This window comes from Chiloscyllium punctatum, chromosome 45 (genome assembly GCF_047496795.1).
Source record: "Chiloscyllium punctatum isolate Juve2018m chromosome 45, sChiPun1.3, whole genome shotgun sequence".
NCBI classification, from domain to species: Eukaryota; Metazoa; Chordata; class Chondrichthyes; order Orectolobiformes; family Hemiscylliidae; genus Chiloscyllium; species Chiloscyllium punctatum.
The window spans coordinates 50930267-50949956 of record NC_092783.1 but is presented as its reverse complement, the minus strand read 5'-3'; the positions used below and the strand labels follow the sequence as shown (position 1 = coordinate 50949956).

Sequence of the window (19690 nt, the reverse complement as noted above, 5' to 3'; positions counted from 1 at the left end):
GTCTTGAAAAGTACCAGACAAGATGAAGTGGTTGCTCATTGCACTCACTTGTATTCAGCTCTCTGAGAGTTTAGTCAGGTAAGTAATCTAGTAGTTCTGATGAACAGTCATGGCTTGCAACATTAACCCCGTTTCTCTTTTCACAGATGCTGTCAAATCTGCTAAATATTGCAAGTAGTTTACTTTTTCATTTGATAGGATACTATTATTTTATCTGAACCTATGCATCTGAATTTCCATTTATACATATTGTCTCTTTGTCCTGCATTTTCTACCAAATACAAAAATCACACGACCACCAGGTTATAGTCCAACAGGATTGGTGCGGCATCATTTTTGCCTTTGTCCACACCAGTCCAACACCAGCACCTCCACATCGTTCTACCAAATAGGATCATGAGATGATGCATTTTCTGTATTAATTATTCATCTGCTTCTGACAATGTCTTTTCATTGCAGAGAGAAACATAGGGTCAACATTAAATCATCGAAATCATTCTCAGCCTTGAATCTTAGACTTGCATTTGTGTAACTAACACAGCATGGTCTTGCTAATGTTGATCTTGCTTTGTGCACCTCCTGTGCATTGTAATCTGCATGCCTCACACTGTCTAAGCACTCTATATTCTGTGTGCCCTTATTTGCTTTGATCTGCTTCTATTGCTCACAAAACAAAGTTTTTCACTGCATTTCGGTACATGTAACTACAATAAATCAAATGTTTTATTTTTTCCTCATTCAATGCAAATGTTCTCTGCTCTAAATGGGAGGTAATTTTGAAAGAATGTTAAGGATATACAACTGTTGTCGCATCATCTAAAATAGTCCATGCTTTCCCAGTTTTCATGACTTATATCCAAAGTGCGAAATAAACTGAACCTTTAACAATGTAAATGAGCAAAATGTTGTGCTAGCAATATTTTCTCTTGATACTTTCCCTTTAGCTTCAGCATAAAAGCTAGGATTCTTCATCATTTTTCGCACAGTAATTTGTGAGATCTTACATGCAAAATGACAGTTGTATTGGCCTACCTAGCAACAATGATGGTGTTTCTCAAACCCACTCAATCTTTATGAACTGCTCTGGAATATGCAATCAGGGATCAATTTTTAAAATTTTTTTCTTGCTTCTTGGTATCTTCTGATGTTTGGAAAAGTCAGAGGTGACTTAATTGAAACGTAATAGATCCTGAAGGAACTTGACTGGGTGAATGTTGAAAGAATATTTCCTCTTACGAGAGAAACTAAACCTCGGGTTTTAAAAATAACCCTTTTAAAAGAGATGAGGAAACATCTTTTCTCTTAACAGTTTGAGAGTTTTTGGAATTCCCTTTCTCAAAAGGCAGTGGGTGGAGAAACTTTAAATATTTTTATGGTTGAAGTAGATGGATTCTTGATTACCATGGAGATCAAAGATTATCAGGATATGTAGGAAAGTAGACTTGAGGTTAAAATCAGCGGCAACTTTTTCACACAGAAGGTAGTGCATGTGTATAACAAGCTGCAAGAGGAAGTGGCCGAGGCGACTACAATTACAATATTTAAAAGATATTTAAAAGAAAAGTACATAGTAAGGAAAGGTTTAGAGGGTTATGGGCCAAATACAAGCAAATGGGACTATTTCAGTTTGGGAAACCTGGTAGGAAATGGATGGGTGGGACTGAAAGGTCTGCTTCTGTAAGACTCTGTGTCTCTGGTGTTTTTAACCATTGTTACTACATCCTGTAGATTAACTAAAAGAGCTAGGTCGGTTGCTCACAGTATCGATTTAAGCCCGACAGTTTGTCCTGTTTCTCTTCACAGGGTTAAATTGACGAAGGGTAAATCTGCCCGGCAGGCTCTGGAAGATCGTGGGCTTCTTGGTGATTTACTGGAGAAACAACGATACAATCCATACTCCAAATATGCAGGCTACTTCAATGGGCAGACCTTGTCTACAGACCCACTCATAAACTACCTGGATGTAAGTAGTCCTCACTGTGGGGAAAGGAACAAGTCCAGGAGGACATTTAGGGACAATTTCACAACCCCAGTGGGAGTCTAGCTAAAAGGAAGGTTAGAGTGGCAATGCTGGCAAGTAGTAGCCCTCCCTCTTGAATTTGGCAGTAGACCTCACTTGTTCCTGGGAGCACAGAATATTATTTTTGGTATAACTAAGGCAATTTAAGATTGGTGACAACATAGAAAAATAGATGGTTGTACCTCCAACAACACTCAAGCAGCTTGACACTATCCAGGGCAAAGTGGCTCGCTTTAATGGCATCATATCCACAAGCATCCACTCTCTCCATCACCGACATTCAGTAGCAGCAGTGTGTACCACCTGCAAGATGCACTGCAGAAATTCACCAAATTTCCTCAGACAGCACCCTCCAAACCCACCACCATTTTCATCTAGAAGGACAATAACAGCAGATACAAGGGACAACACCATCTGCAAGTTCCCCTCCAAGTCATTCACCACCCTGTCCTGGAAATATATCGCAATTCCTTCCCTGTTGCTGGGTCAAAACCTGGAATTCCCTCCCGAAGGACATTGTGGGTTAACCCAAAACTAGTGGACTGTAGCAGTTCAAGAAAGCAGATCATCCCCACCCTCCCAAGGGCAACTAGGAACAGGCAATAAATATTGTCCAGCCAGTGATGGCCAGGTCCACAACTGAATAAGTAAAGGGGACAGGAGTAGGCCATTTGGCCATTCCAACCTGCATACCATTTAGTATGATCATAGCCGATCACCCAACTCAGTATCCGTTTCCTGCTTTCTTCCCATATTGTAGTGATTGTAATGAGGTCAGCCATTTGGATACCATAGAAAATGAGTTCCCTGATTGGGGCTGTTAATCTGGTCCAATCAGGGAGCCCAGACTGACTTAAAGGGATGAATGTCAGAGATATTGAGCCACTGAATACCTGACTCAGTGAGAGGCTATTGTCAAAGGCTATGCTTTTGTAAATAAAGGGTGATTGGTGATGGGATGCTGGCCTCTAAAGAGTTATTTCACACACTTTTCGATCCTTTTAGTCCGAAGGATTATGTCTATCTCCTTGTTGGAAATGTTTAATGTTATACCCCTCTCTTGATAATTGCTACTCCTAAAGCTAATGGAAGTTAAAGTCATGGCAGGTGCTCAATGAAGGGCTGGCTTAATTTCATCCATTTTAGACTATCAACTCAATAGTAAAATTATTAGAACCCTCCTCCCCCCTCCACAAACACCACGTTTATTTAATTGCTAGGTAGGTTGGAGTTTAGAGTCAACCCCAAATCTCCCAGAGTATAGTTTATGTGGCTCGATGGATAAAATATTGCATTAAAACAGAATCAAATTGAATTCTTAAACACCTAAAGAAAATCAGAAACAGTAGGTAAATCACTTTTACTTTCTGCTGGTAAATGGTCATTAACTCGCACCTTTTTTAAATTCATTCAGGGGATGAGGTTGTTGCTGGCTAGGGCAGCATTTATTGCCCAGAGGGCAGTTAAGAGTCAATCACATTGCTGTGGGTCTGGAGTCACATGTAGGCCAGACTGGGTAAGGATGGCACCTTCCTTCCCTGAAGGACATTAGTGATCCAGACAGGTTTGTTTTTCTAACACTCAACAATGGTTTCATTAGACTTTTAATTGCAGATTTTGTATTGAATTCAAATTCCACCATCTGCCCTGGCAGGATTTGAACCCATGTCCCCACAACATTAGCTGCGTCACTGGATTAACAGTCCAGCATTAATACCTCTAGGCCATAACCTGCAAGTGTTTCAGCAAGAAGGGGAAGTCAATGCAGTGGTTCCATTTTGCATTTCTCTTGTGCCTCTGACAAAATAATTGCTAAATAATTTGGATGGGGGGGGAGAAACAGCAAAGAGTAAACAGCAATGGAAAGACTGGAATTTCAGGTGGTCTTTGTGGGGGGCTGGGGCTGTGAGATGGTGTGGATGTCAGTCAAAGAATGTCAAGGAGTTAGAGGAAAATAACAGAGAAGAGGCTTCACAGCAGACTCTAACTCCCAGCAGAAAGCCTGTGCAGATAAGTTTTCAGATCTCGCTGCACTAGGATTTTTGAATTGATTTGAACTGCTGGGGTGGCACTGTGGCTCAGTGGTGAGCACTGCTGCCTCACAGCGCCAGGGACTCAGGGTTTAACCCCAGCCTCGTGTGACTGCCTGTGAGGAGTTTGCACATTCTGCCCATGTCTGCATGGGTTTCCTCCCATAATCCAAAGATGTGCAGGTTTGGTGAATTGGCCATGCTAAATTGCCATAGTGTTCAGGGATATGTAGGTTAGGTGCATTAGTGTGGGGTAAATATAGGTTCGAGGAATAGGTCTGGGTGGGTTACTACTTGGCGGCTCGGTGGGGGCTTGTTGGGCTGAACGGCAGTTAGCAGCAGCTGGTTGGTGGGTGGAATAGCTACAGGAGCGAACAGAGGGTGAAGACTGGGAAGCCCAGTGCTTTCCTGCCAGCATTAGGGACCTGCCTACTGCCAGCATTAGGGACCTGTCTCCTGCCAGCATTAGGGACCTGTCTCCTGCCAGCATTAGGGACCTGTCTCCTGCCAGTATTAGGGACCTGTCTCCTGCCAACATTAGGGACCTGTCTCCTGCCAGTATTAGGGACCTGTCTCCTGCCAGCATTAGGGACCGGTCTCCTGCCAGCATTAGGGATAGGTCTCCTGCCAACATTAGGGACCTGCCTACTGCCAGCATTAGGGACCTGCCTATTGCCAGCATCCAGAGATCAAGGTAAGTTCTGGAGGGAAGAGACTTGGCAAAACGCTCACAGCCTGCAGCAACAGAGGTTCACGGGGTGGGTCCAGAAGATGCAATCCCTCTTCCCAGCCCAACTAGTGTGAGGTTTGTTTTAACATTTAACATTGGTGGTCGTGCTGCCTCCTCAGCAAATCTACCCATCTGGACAGTGAGACAGACCATCCACTGAGATGAATCCAACTTCCATTTATTAATGGCAGTACCTCAAATAACAGCACAAGCTTCACATGCCACAAGAACCAATAACAGATTCATGGGAAAGGACAGAAATCAAGCCACTCGATTTTAACTGCTCCATCAGTTGGAGAGAACAACACCGATGTAAGACTTTTAGTTCTCGAGTACTGTTTCTCCTCCATTCCCTTAGAGAGTGGATTTTGTGATCTGCAAAATCATGGAGTCGAGAGATTAAAGTGATTTGGAAATGAGAGTGAGGATGACAATAAGCTGGAAGGCAATGCAGCTGTGATAAGGACAGAGGTGTCAAACAGTCAGGAGGTTGGGAGTGACAGTTCAGCTACAAAATTCTGAACTAACTCAAACTTGTGAAGTTTGGAGAAATAGCTTTAGTTAAGAAATCGTTGCTTGAACTGATGAAGGCGTGGATTAAGGATATTAAGGGTTTAGCACAATCAATGAGTTAAGTAAGTAACACAGGCTGTCTTGAGCTTTCTTATGACTTTTTGATCTGATGACCATTTGGGGTAAGGAAATCAGGTTAACATTAACAAAACTGAACATTGTACACAGGCTGGTGGAACTAGACAACTGAGCAGGTTGACGGATTGGAATAAGTTTGCCAATACAAGTTAAGGAAAGTGGCTTTAGTTTTGCCAAATCCAAGGCTTAACTGTGAGCCAGAAATCACAAGACAGCAACAGCAGGAAGGTGGCAATGGTTTCAGGGGGATAGGTAACATTGGTGTCCACCTACAAACTTTCACTCTGCTTGGAATAGCATCCAGGGAAACTAAACACCTTTGTTCTCAACCGTACAAGTCTTTCTGTCCCTGTAATGGAATGTACTAGATCGCCAGATACTACACATGCAGAAAACTTGGGCAGATTCCTATAGAGGCATATGTGGGTCCTCAAATCTTATTTGTTTCTATGAATTGCACCTAGATGGAGATAGATAACTTCTTGATTAGTGAGGGGATAAAAAGTAATGGGAAGATCAAAAGTTATGGGCGGCATGGTGGCACAGTGGTTAGCACTGCTGCCTCACAGCGCTAGAGACCTGGGTTCAATTCCCGCCTCGGGCTACTGTCTGTATGGAATTTGCACATTCTCCCCGTGTTTGAGTGGGTTTCCTCCGGGTGCTCTGGTTTCCTCCCACAGTCCAAAGATGTGCAGGTTAGGTGAATTGGCCATGCTAGATTGCCCATAGTGTTAGGCGAAGGGATAAAAGTAGGGGAATGGGTCTGGGTGGGTTGCTCTTTGGTGGGTCAGTGTGGACTTGTTGGGCCGAAGGGCCTGTTTCCACACTGTAAAGTAATCTAATCTAATCTATAAAAAAGTAATCTAATCTAATCTGAAAGGCAAGAGAATGGGGTTGAGGAAACCTATCAGTCAAGATCAAATGAGGGAGCAGACTCAATGGGCCAAATGGCCTAATTCTGGTCATATATCATTTAGAACATCCAATAGACCTCAATACAGCAAGAAGACAATCTGCCCAGTGTGTCTATAAATACTGAAACATTGTTTCACAAGCTTTAACCAAGTCTAACTTGTTTCTTCAACTACAATATTCCTACAGATGTCTTATTATGGAACAATTAGCATCGGAACCCCACCACAAAGCTTCACAGTCATCTTTGATACTGGTTCATCAAACCTTTGGGTCCCATCAGTTTACTGTTCCAGCCAATCATGCAGTAAGTGAATTTAAATAGTCTTCCTAACTTTTGATCAGCATATTCACCCATTATGAGTGATCTGGGCACTGGCTGGGGAGTGGCCCAAGGACACAATGGATTGATCGTAAGTTAAAGGGCATACAAAACATACCAAAAATAACTGAAGAGATTCAAGGATAGGGAATATTTGGTAGATCCAAACCTGATTGATTCAATAGGCAGAACCTTCTTGAAGCATTAACGGTCAAGCTAATCAGGAAGTGGAGAGACCACCAACAGGGACTTCCTGTGGAATCAAAGCCCCTGGGGTGGAGGTCCTGCCGAGAGAGAGCTACTGGCCAATCAAAGGCTAGTGACACTTGTACTTAACAATGCCATGGAGGAGGCCATGGCTGCTGCAAGGGAACAATCAAAGTCACAGAATCATTGAGCAATTCATTAGACATAGGGCAAAGACCATAAGGCACAGGAACAGAAGTAGGCCATTCAGCCCATCGGGTCAGCTCTGCCATTCAATGAAGTCATGGCTGTTCTGAAAAGCTACTTTTCTGGCTTTTCCCCATAACCCTTTACTGGTTACAAGTCTATCTATTTCAGGCCAGTATTTATTGCCTATCCCTAAATGACCAGAGTGCAGTTAAGAATCAACCACATTGCTATGGCACTGCAGTCAGGTAAAGGCCAGATCAGGTACATTTCCAAGATGGTGTTAGTGAACCAGGTGGTTCTTTATTAAAATAAGCAGTGCCGACACCAAAGTTAGCAGTCTATCCCAGATTTTATTTTAACTGACATTCAAACTTCACCACCGGCCATGATGGGATTCAAACTCACCTCTCCAGAATATTAACCTAGGGTTCTGGATTGTTAGCTCAGTGACATTGCCACTATTCCATCCATTTGGTAATTCATTGGCCATTTAAGGACCTCAATTGGTGTCAAAGTGTGAGGGTCAACCATAGGTCCTCCCACCCAGAATGTAATCCAAGGGGAGACGGGAGAGTGAGGTTTAGTCTTGCTGAATTCATGAACTACTTGCCTCCACATTCATCACTATGAAGTATAAGAAATTCCACCAAAATGAAAATACATATTTTATTTGCTGTCTGTATAGTTGTGATTTCCGCTTGATGAGTTTTTTGAGATAAATGGAAAGAAGAATTATATAACAACAAGGTCATGATGTCTATGAAGGATGTGTGACAAAATAATCTAATATCACAAAAAGTAATGCTTTGGCTCTATTGGCTCTTACTCAGGAAATTAAGTTTAAACCAGATCAACAAAGTTGCACTCAACTGGTGGCATTTGTGCCTCTGAGACAGAAGGTTGTGAGTTCAGGTTCCACTTCAAAGACTTAAGAAGGAAATATCTGGCCGGCATTCCAGTGCAATATTGATAGAATGGTGCAGTGTTACAGCTACTGTCTTCTGAATGAGACATTGAACTGAGACATTGTTTGAACACAAGCACGCATTAAAAACAATCCCATCGCACTGTTTCAATAACGAGCAAAGGAGTTCTCTCCAGTATGTTGGCCAATGTCTAACCTTTAACCAAAGATGACAAATAAATCATCTAGTCATTATCACATTGCTGTTAGTGGAAGCTTTCTGTGCACAAATTGGCTGCTATGTTTCTAATGTTACAACTGTGACTATAATTTAAATTATTTCATTGGCTGTTAAGCACTTTGGCAATGGACAAGTTTTGTGTTCACACTGAAATAAAAAGTTGCCCGCATCAAAGCAACCTGGATCATCTGAGCTATTTCAATGCAATTATTAACTCATGGGACTCTGTTAACGAATAGTTTTAACCTGCTAGCTCATACGCCAAGCCCTATGATGATTCTGACAAGCAATGAGGAATGGTATGCTGGAAGTCAACTAACTTGGATGGTTGGTTTGTGATGGAGAGTGACCCTAACAGTGTGGGTTCAATTCCCACACCGGCTGAGGTTACCATGAAGGGCTCTCCCTTGCCTTAGAGGTGAACCACCACCAGTTACCCCTCTCTGTAATAAGAGAGTCTGGTAAGACCATGGTGACTTGATCTTTATTAGATAAGATGCCCTACAAGATCTTTGACCTCTTGTTAATATTGCTGGTTGCAAATGAGTCCTTTTGCTCATGCTAACAAGGAGGTGAGGATGTGGTGCATTAATGTGAGATCATTAATCCAGAGACCCAGATAATGTTCTGAGGACCTGGGATCAAATCCCACCTTGGCAGCTGATGGAATTGGAATTCAATAAAAATCCAGAATCAAAATTCTAGCGATGTCTATGCAACAACTGTCTGGTTCATGAGTACCCTTTAGGGAAAGAAACTGCTGTCCTTCCCTACTCTGGCTTACATGTGACGAGAGCAATGTTTTTGACAGTTAGGGGTGGGTGGGGAAAAAAATGTTGGTCCATTCAATCATGTTAACTTCTTGTGAATGAACTATCCCTCATTTAATAAGTGTGCAATTCAACAGAAACAAATAGTGCTACAAACAATTATACAGCAATTTTTATGGATGACCTGTGCTTGATTCAGTTATGAAATTAAATGACCAAATGATTAAAATGTTTACCTTTACAGCAAACCACAAGAAATTTTCACCAAGCAAATCCTCAACGTTTCAGTCAACAAACCAACCACTGTCCATTCAGTATGGTTCAGGCAGCATGACTGGGGTCCTGGGCTATGACACGGTCACTGTACGTACATTGTAACTTTTACCAATAATGTTATAATCAAATAATGTCAAAATTCTAAAACTGCTTATACATGTGTAACTTCCTTGTATATTAATATTTTGTAACATTTGATGCAAATCTTCAACTTGACTAGAAACTGATTAGACTGGCCAAATAAACACTATGGCTTACCCAAGCAGGTCAGAGGTGATAGGTTCTGTGAAATAACTCATCTCCCGACTCTTTGCTAAACAGCCAACGATGTGCCAGGTTTCTGAAAGTTGTTCAGAATTGTCAACTCCTACATCAACACTGAAAACTGACCTTTCTCTCTGTGTAAAGTGTCAACTGGAGGAACAGCAATCAATCAACCAAAATATGAACAAAATATTGCATAGCTTGGAGATCTGAAATTAAAACAAAAAGTTTTATTGAGAGAGAAACAGAGTTAACCTTCCAATTCTGATATGACTTGTTTAGAAAAAGATTCACCTTGGGCTTGATATGATCATTCTGTTCCTCTCCCCACTGACCAAATCAGGCCGACAGATTTTCTCTCTAAGACTTTCTATTTTATTTGTAATGATGAGTCATTGCATAACGTTAGAATTTTCTTGTTACTGTGGTATTCATTCATTTAAATTCATGGTCTGGTTTATTGATAATTCTCAGCATGATAATTCCTCAGAACAAGTTGTGCCTTTCTCTTTCTTCTAGATATCAAACATTGCTGTCAAAGAGCAGGAATTTGGGTTAAGTGAGACTGAACCTGGGAGCACCTTCTACTATGCTCCATTTGATGGGATCCTGGGGCTGGCCTATCCAAACATTGCTTCGTCCGGTGTCACACCCGTGTTTGATAACATGATGGCTGAGAAACTGGTCCAACAGGACCTGTTTGCTTTCTACCTCACTAGGTATGTTGTCACACCTTATGTAGACTTGCATAGAGCATAGAGCATGACAGAGCAGTACAGGCCCTTCAGCCTTCGATGTTGTGCCAACCTATGATACCAATCTGAAGCCCATCTAATCTACAGTATTCCATTTTCATGCATATGTCTATTTTAATGCCCTTAAAGTTGGCGAGTCTACTACTGTTGCAGGCAGTGTGTACCACGCACCTACAACTCTCTGAGTAAAGAAACTATCTCTGACATCTATCCTATGTCTATCACCCCTCAATTTAAAGCTATGTCGACTCGTGTTAGCCATCACCATCCAAGGAAAAAGACCCTCACAGTCCACCCTATCCCTCTGATTGTCTTATCTGACTTTCACCTGCATAGCACCCTGTGTAACATGGGGGATTAACTTAATGTCACCACATAGCCATTTTTTAAAGCAATTAACACAATATGCATCTTTTTATTTCTCCAGCAACCGAAATGAATAGTTTCCATGTCAGGTAGTCTCTAACTTCGAGCAAAGTTCTAAGTACATCCTTGTGAGCAAATGGAATTCTTTTAGATTTTGTTTGAATTGCATGAGCGATCCAAGATGGGAAATTGGATCATTGCAATTTCTTTCAGGCGTTTTGAAAAGGGCTTTGTTGAATTTCAAACAGCACATTGAGGATTGAGCGTGTTGTCTTGAATAGGGTGAAATGTTGTCTGATTTTCAACGGCTAATGACACCACGTTCTGCAAGCCTCAAACAGAAGATATCACCACCCTGGCATTTCTGAAGCTCTGTCCATGCTCTTCAATACCAGGCAGCCCCCTGCTGAAATTAACACTCAGATTCACTTCTTTTTACAGACAGGATGGTCAGTCCGGAAGTGAAGTTGTTTTTGGTGGAGTTGATCCAAACCACTACACAGGTCACATTAACTGGGTGCCGGTCACTCAAGAAGGTTACTGGCAAATCCAACTGGACAAGTAAGTGAGCAACCTATTTCACAATGGAAATGCAAGCTGTAACCATCACATTGCAAAGGCATAACCTTGACATGGAAATATTAGGTGAAATGAACCGCAGCTCAGATCCAAGTATGGACGCACTGAGCGACAGAGAGAATGCACTAGTTAATGGATACCTTACAGATGATAATTGAACCAGGCTGGGAAAGCAAACATTCAATCCATCTGAGGATAAACTTATTGCAGACAGTATTGCACACCAAGTGCATTTAGTCAGAATACTTGGACAATAATGTGCCATGTACCCAAACTGTCTGATCTGTGTCCTTTAGGATGAATCGATTGAAATGAATGAATGGGGAGTTAGACAATGGTTATGGGGTGCGTAAAGGTGTGGAGATCCTGTTGCATCTACTTCTAAAATTAAAAGTGCCACAATGGGCCAACTTCAGACTTCAACATCCCGTTTTCTTAATATGCCTGGAAGAAGGCAGCTCACCCTCACCTTCTCAAGGGTGGACAATAAATGCTGACCCAGACAACGGTGCCCATATCCCATGAGTGAATAAATAAAACTGACTCAGGATTGGTATTTGTAAATGTGACCTCACATCATGGAATACATCATGGAACCACAACATCATGGAATAAGATCACACAACATTAGATTATAGTCCAACAGGTGTATTTGGCAGCACTAGCCTTTGGAGTGCTGCTCTTTTGTCAGGTAGCTAGCTATCCAACGAAGGCGCAGTGCTGCAAAAGCTAGTACTTCCAAATAAAGTTGTTGGACTATAACCTGGTGTTAGTGAGGACTGTGGATGCTGGAGGTCAGAGTGGAAGAGAGTGGTGCTGGAAAAGTACAGCCAGTCAGGCAGCATCCAAGGAGAAGGAGAATCGACGTTTCAGGCATAAGCCCTTCATCAGGAATATCGATGTTTCAGGCATAAGCCCTTCATCAGGAATATCGATGTTTCAGGTATATGTTTCAGACAGAAGTGAGCTGCCCTCTTCCAGGCATATTATGAATAAGGGATGTTGAAGCCCAATGTTGGCCCATTGCAGCACTTTTAATTCCAGAAGCAGATGCAACAGGATCACCATATGAAGGGCTTATGCCTGAAATGTCGATTCTCCTGCTCCTCGGATGCTGCCTGACTCGCTATGCTTTTCCAGCACTACACTCTCAACTATAACCTGGTGTTGTGTGATTTTTAACTTACTGCTCATTGATTTTTACCTCATTGATTATTAACTTAGTCCACCCAAGTCCAACGCCAGCACCTCCACCTCATCTTGGGGTAGAGCAGGTATCTGGATGCCAATCAGGATGCCAAAATGTTTACCCCATGACTGCCATTGGTTGCCGCTCCCATCAATCCCATTCGTTTACCAGCACCAAAACCCTCCACAACTCCTCAGCTAACATCCCCTTTGTCTCTAGTGCTGACCTCCAGTGGGGACCAGATGCAATTGCAGCAGTGGCTACTGCTCTCAGTGGTACTGCAAGGGTTTGAGAGTGATGGCCATTTGATGAGTTAGGACAGAAATCTCATCCTGAGCTAATTAAAATCCCTCCAAGCTGATTCTATCCTAAACGCTGTAAGAATCCTGGAACATAAAATACTACTAAAGTGTCAGGAAAACACTCCTGTTATTAGATTTAAATTTAGATTTACCTCCTTCGATCATCTCTACTCATATTGCATTAATATGGTAGTTTGAGCAGTAACAACACAACGAGGTTTCATTTACATAGCACCTTTAGTGTCATTAAACATCTCAAAGTATTTTACAAGAGCTTTACCATGTCAAATTTGATGCCAAACCACATCAGAGTGTTGTCCTCTGAGGGGAGAATATGTGGACTCAAGTTCCTAAAGTTATGAAGACAGAAGTTATCTCATTGAACCATAAATGTTTAGAGAGGTCTGGCAGAATAGGTGCTGGGAGAACATTTTCATTGCCTGCGAAGTATGGAACTAGAGATCCAAACTCTGTGGATGACTATTTTAGAATATTTAGGTGATTATTTTTGACCAGGACAGACTCAATGAGCTGAGGGCCCTTATTTGTGCTGTAGACCTCTACCACTCCATTTTTGACTGGAAGAGGAATTTCTTCACTCAAAGGGTTAAGAACCTTTACCATTCTTTACCCCAAGAATTGTACATGTTCAGTCAAGTGAGTGTACACATGACATGAGTTTGATGGATTTTTGAGTTCCAGGAGAATTTAGGATATGGGATAACAAGGAGAGGGGAAGTTGAGGTCAATGATTTAAATTCTTGAATGGTTGAGCAGATTTATGAGGGATGACGGGGGAGCACTCTGATTTTAAATTCTCATCATCATAAGGAGGTGGGACACGTGACTAAACGCTTGGTCAGAGGGGGTGATTTTAAGGAATATGTTAGATGTGGAGGGAAGGTATTCAATTAACAAGTGCCATCTTGTCTTCTCTCAGGGTGACAATCAATGGTCAGGTTGTGGCCTGCAGTGGAGGCTGCCAGGCCATTGTTGATACTGGCACTTCCCTGCTTACTGGTCCCAATACAGCCATCAGCACTATCCAACAATATATCGGTGCTACCCAAGGGTACTACGGCCAGGTAAGCTTTGATGAAAGCTTCGTAGATTTTTATAATCAGTCAGAGGAGGGTCTAGATATTTTTCTAATCAGTTGATCAAAAGAGTTATTACACACCTTTGAAGCAGATGGAACTGAATCCAGGCCTTTTGGTTCAGAGATAGTGCCAATACCCCTGCACCACAAGATCCCTTTCAGATGAAGTTCTATTGAATGCACCTTTTATTTTGTGCTATTTATATATTGATGTATAAATCTATGCTATGTTTAAAAGATTAGTTTTAGTTTAAAAAAACCTTTAGAAGCTTAATCAGTAATGTTTATTGTCATTGTGTTCATTAATTACTTTGCATTGTAGATCACAATAAAGTACAAGAGGGAAAAATGGGTAATGATAGGGATTTGCCTCTGGTGGAATCATACCTTTTCTCAGGCTGTGTTAGTGAACATGTGATAGCAAAGCTAAAAAGTTACATCCGGTCCCATAGACCTGGAGCGTTGGGTTATTGGGCTCTAAGCAAGTTGTCCAATAAAGCCTGTTGCTATTCACTCTGAAGAGTGTAGATCTCACATTACTACAGCCTCCTGATTTTTACATTCCAATTTTGAACATAAAAAAACCAAAGGGTTAAAGAAAATTTCTAATGTTTGGCCTCAGAAGCGTATCATCAAAAGAGTCTTGGCAGTCTCAATCAAGTACTTCAATAGGCATGGGGTTTCAGTACTAATCTTGCCACTGATTGACCAATAATGCCAATCTCACTCTGAGAGGCCTCAACATATTAGATCTGTGCCAAGGCTATGTGGATTTTGAATGCTGTTTTGAGATTGGGGCTCTGGCAACCTACTGGGACAGAGTAAAGGGACCTTTATGTTTTACCCAATTCTGCTGTTCTGAAGAAGGGTCACTGGACCCAAAATGTTAAATCTACTTTCTGTTTTTATTTTTGATCTGCAGTTCTTTAAATTTTCTGCTGTCTTTGAGCAGAGTGCAAAGACAGGTGCTTGGAAATCTCCCACCTCCCAGTGCTAACATTTTTTATCGCATTAGGCATAGCTATTAACTTCAAAGACTAGCAGTGGTGGCCCTGGCACCCAAAGTTTATAAATAACTACAAGGCCCAGAAGAATTTCAATTTATTATTGACTGGAATTATTAGATTCAACCTGCTAGCTCCATCTGTAAATCAGAGGGAAATGCACTAAGTACAACTACAAATGAAGTTGATCCCGATTTTATGTTGAGGATTCCTGGGACCTTGGGTAAAGTTGAATCATAGAATCCCTACAGTGTGAAAATAGACCATTTGGCCCAACAAGTCCACACCGACCCTCCGAAGAGTATCCCACCCAGATCCATTCCCGTACCCACATTACACTACATTTCCCCTGGCTAATGAACCTAGCGTTCCTGAATACTATGGACAATTCAGCTTGGCCAGTTCACCCTAACCCACACATTTTTGGACAGTGGAAGGAAACTGGAGCAGTTGGAGGAAATCCATGTAGACACTGAATGTGCAAACTCCACACAGACATTCACCCAAGACTGGAATTGAACCCAGGTCCCTGGTGCTGTGAAGCAGCAATGCTAACCACTGAGCTTGAACTTCAAGCCATTTCAAACATGGAGGGTTTGAGAAGGGTGATGGGAATTCACAACTTTGGAAGTTCCCATGCATCCATTACGGCCAACCTGTCCAAAGGAGCAGCAATGTCAGGATGCCTTTAGAAAGCAGGCTCTAATAAGTGGATATGAGCATCTTTTGTGGCCCGAACATCTGACCTGTTCTACACCAGAAAGCTTGCTGGTAAAGGGCAGAACTGGGGCCTCACTTTTACAAACATAACAAGCTTGTACTTACACAACTAACCATTATAAATATACACCTCAAAGACCAAGCTTCTGTTTTCTACATGCACTGAATCCTAAGTTAATATCCACTATCTCAATATAGTTAAATAATCGTTGCAAAAGTAATGCTACACCCCTAAACAGAGGCCAAAATAAACAATATTTTTAAATAAAAATGGAAATGTTTTAGCTTTCCTCACAGAAATAGTGTTATAGTTTTGAGTTTCCCCACCAGCAGCTCCTCCACAAGCCCAGCAACTAATGGCCAATTTTCCTGCATTTAGGGGCAAGTGGATATTGTTGATAAAATCCCTAGTGGTGGCCGTCTCACAATGAGGGTGCAGGTAGCCTCCCAACACCTCAGACAACTTGCAGGAGCATCTCAGCACTTGTGCTGGAATGTCAGCCAAGACAACTTTTAAGATGTGACCAACTGTACATTCAATAATGAGGCTGTTGATTTTGTTAGTTTCGTAAACATTTCTTCCAATGATTCTTGGAGAATGCTCTGCTCATGCTTGATTTTAATTATTTCATCGATTGTACAGTCTTCCATCAACTGCAATAATCTGCCCAACATGCCGAATGTAGTCTTCACAATCAATGGAGTCGATTATCCCCTTACTCCATCCGAATACACAATCCAGGTACGCTTTTGCTTCAATTTGATAAAGTTGATTCTTAACAGCTAGGTTAGGTTCTCGGACTTTAATATCCAGCAAAGTTGCTTGTCAGTTAATTTTCGGAGAAACTATACAGAAAATGAATGAGCCTGTACCAGTTTTGAACATGATTGAGTGAATAAGCTCAGTTATGGTGAAAAAAATTTATTTCCTTATCAATTAACAACAGAAGGAAAGAGTTTTTTAGATTATTAATTCTTCAGATGCAGGTGTTATTGTCAAGGTCAGTACTTATTGTCATCCTCAATTGCCCTGGAGAAGGTTGTGGTGAGCAACTTTTTTGAAGTGTTGCTGTACTTGAGATGTAGGTATTTTCACGCTATTGTTAGAAAAGGCTTTTCATGATTTTAAGTCAGCAACAATGAAGGGATGATGTTATCTATCTAAGGTCAGGATGTTCTGTGACATAGAAGGGGGCTTGGGGATAATGCTGTACCTCACACTTGATGTTCCCATCCTTCTCAATTCACAGATTCACACAGCACAGAAAAAGCCCTTTGGCCCATCAAGTCTGTACTGATATAACTACCACTAAGAGTGCACTAATCCCAATTTCCTGCACTTGTCCCATATCCTTGAATGTGATGATATTTGATGTGCTCATCCAAATATCTTTTAAAGGTTGTAAGGTTTCTGACCTCCACTACCTTCCCAGGCAGTGCATTCCAGATTCCCACCGCCCTCAGAATAAAAAGGGTTTTTCCTGAAATCTCCTCTGAATCTCCAGCCCTTTACCCTAAAACTATGCCCCCTCATGACTGATCTCTCAACCAAGGGGAACAGCGGCTCTATGTTTACCCTGTCCATTCCCCGCATTGCATTACACACCTCAATCCTGTCCCCCTTCAGTCTTCTCTGCTCAAAAGAAAACAATCTAAGCTTATCTAGTCTCTCCTTAGCGCTCAATTTGTCCATACCAGGAAACATCCTGATGAACCTCCATCTAGATGGTGAAGATTTGAGGTTTGAAGTGAATCGTTGAAAAAGACTTGTCAAGTTGCTACAAAGTTAAAAATCACACAAACCAGGTTATAGTCCAACAGGTTTAATTTGGAGCACTAGCTGATGAAGGAGCAGTGCTCCGAAAGCTAGTGCTTCCAATTCAACCTGTTGGACTATAACCTGGTGTTGTGTGATTTTTAACTTTGTACACCACAATCCAACACCGGCATCTCCAATCAACTTGCTGCAGTGAGTTTTGTAAATGGTGCACAGTGCAGTGACAGTGCACCAAGGGGTGAAAGGATCAGATGCTTAAAGTGGGCTTTAATATCTTTAATATTGGCACAGTGCATGCTTAAATGTATGGTGGAAAATAAAGTTTGTAGCACTGAACAGAGAGAAGAACTGTTGGACCAAATTATTCACTTTTTTGCTAGCTCCATTAAATAGAAACTCTAGCAAATTTTATATAAATACAATTTTTCTCAATAATCCAGTTTTTAATAATCAGTGATAAAACATAATTAATCCTTTATTCAGTTTCTCCAAAACCTTTTTACTCACCCTTGCCCATGACAGAAGCATTTGCCAATTGATTTTTTTTCTAATCTAATCTTCTTCTCTTATCTCAATATTTATCAACAAGCTATTTATGTGAGGACTCAACTGAGATCCCAAAGCATAAACTTTCATTCCTTCCTTCACCTGGAAATTAGCCACTGATTGTTGTTGTGTCACCATAGTCTTACCAGACCATAGGGGCTGCTCTCTCATTAGAGAGAAGTGACTGGTGGTGATTTAACCTGAGGGCCACCAGACCTCAGACAAGGGAAGAGGTTGAAAAGGAGAGTCCTTCATGATATCCTCAAGCCAGTGATGGGAATTGGACCCACACTGCTGGTATCACACTGCTCTGCAAACCAACAATCCAACCAATTGAGCTAAACCAATTCCCTAGCCTTTGATATATACCTGGCAGTTTGACTTACAGCTGACAAAATAATGTCGAGAGTGGGAGATACAGTCTGTTAATCAAAAGCTGTTTTGATTTAATTCTGACCAATCACAAAAGAAGAAATGCTAGACAGACATTTTCATCTTTTGCTTATTTTACTCACAGAAGGATTAGTTATGGCAGATAAATCATTTTGGGGGTCTAACTCTCACAATTTGCATTTCTTTCAGGACAAGTATGGCTGCATGAGTGGATTTGACTCCATGTACATTCCAAGCTCTTCTGGAGGACTCTGGATCCTGGGGGATGTCTTCATTGGGCCATACTATTCCATCTTTGACAGAGGAAACAATCGTGTGGGTTTTGCCAAATCCGTCTAATTTAATCATCCAAGATTACATTTAAAGCACATTCCAATTCTTTTTGAGTCCTTCCCTCATTCTTTAGTCATGATTGATGCAATGGAACCACACAGTAACAAGAATTTAAGTAAAAGCCTCATTGACCTTTGGTTAAAGAGCAGGCAAGCTAATCTGATTATGTATGAGACAACATGAAGGCACATCTCTAAAATACAGTCAATTAGTTGCAACCTCTTCATTCAATTTGAGTACACCCTTCACATTACTGACCTCTAAATCCAATAACATTGCTCAAGAAAATATGCTTTAAATGGATTATCTGCATTGTCAACCATGGATGATAAACTGCATCGTAGTCACACTCATAATTTTATTCTCCTCCCTGATGCTTTCAATCCTAAATGAAGACTTAGCTGCTCTAGGAATTAATTGCTCTGGACATTAGATAGCATAAACATTCCAGAGCCAAAAGCCATCTACATTTTAGATGTTTGCTTTTGTAGATGAATTTAGACATGTGTGTGGAAAGCATGCTGTACGGCTTTAGTAAAAGCACATCAACATTTTTGCATGAAATTGTATTAATCATTCCTGAACAGTAGGGAAATGATCTTTACATGATCTCATGCTTACACAGCTGGGGTGGCAAATTGGTAATTGGCATGGTCCATTGTTATCGAACCTGCCTGACTTTTATAAATATGCGTGGGAAGCCCACTCTGTCAATTTGTGTCCTAAACTGTGAGTGTAGTAATGATCTCTGATGTGATTTTTAATAAGATCATGCAGTGAGATTTCATCTTGATGGTGCACACTAAATGTTTCTATTTTTCTTCATTAGCAAATACAATGTCAATAAACTTACACCTATTGCAAGCATTTTTTTGTTGTTACAACTTTTTGTTCATGTCAGTGATGGGCTGCTCTGTACATCTGCTCAAAACATTCCTGATGAAGGGCTTAAGCCTGAAACATCAGCTCTCCACTCCTCGGATGCTGCCTGACCTGTTGTGCTTTTCCAGCACCACCCTTTTCAACTCTGACTCTCCAGCATCTGCAGTCCTCACTTTTTCCTAAAAGATACATTAAGCCACATCTGAATATTCTAAATAAGCACACCATT

General features: G+C 41.3%; 1 protein-coding gene across 1 annotated transcript; it reads left to right on the top strand.

The window, feature by feature from the left end:
• LOC140467406 (pepsin A-like) lies at positions 1-19446 on the top strand. The gene is made up of 9 exons (XM_072563750.1): positions 1-78; positions 1804-1963; positions 6533-6650; positions 9221-9339; positions 10036-10235; positions 11079-11198; positions 13648-13792; positions 16174-16272; positions 18436-19446. The coding sequence occupies exons 1-9, from the start codon at positions 23-25 to the stop codon at positions 18583-18585; spliced, it is 1167 nt and encodes a 388-aa protein (XP_072419851.1). The 5' UTR covers positions 1-22; the 3' UTR covers positions 18586-19446.
• The last annotated feature ends 244 nt before the right edge of the window (positions 19447-19690 follow it).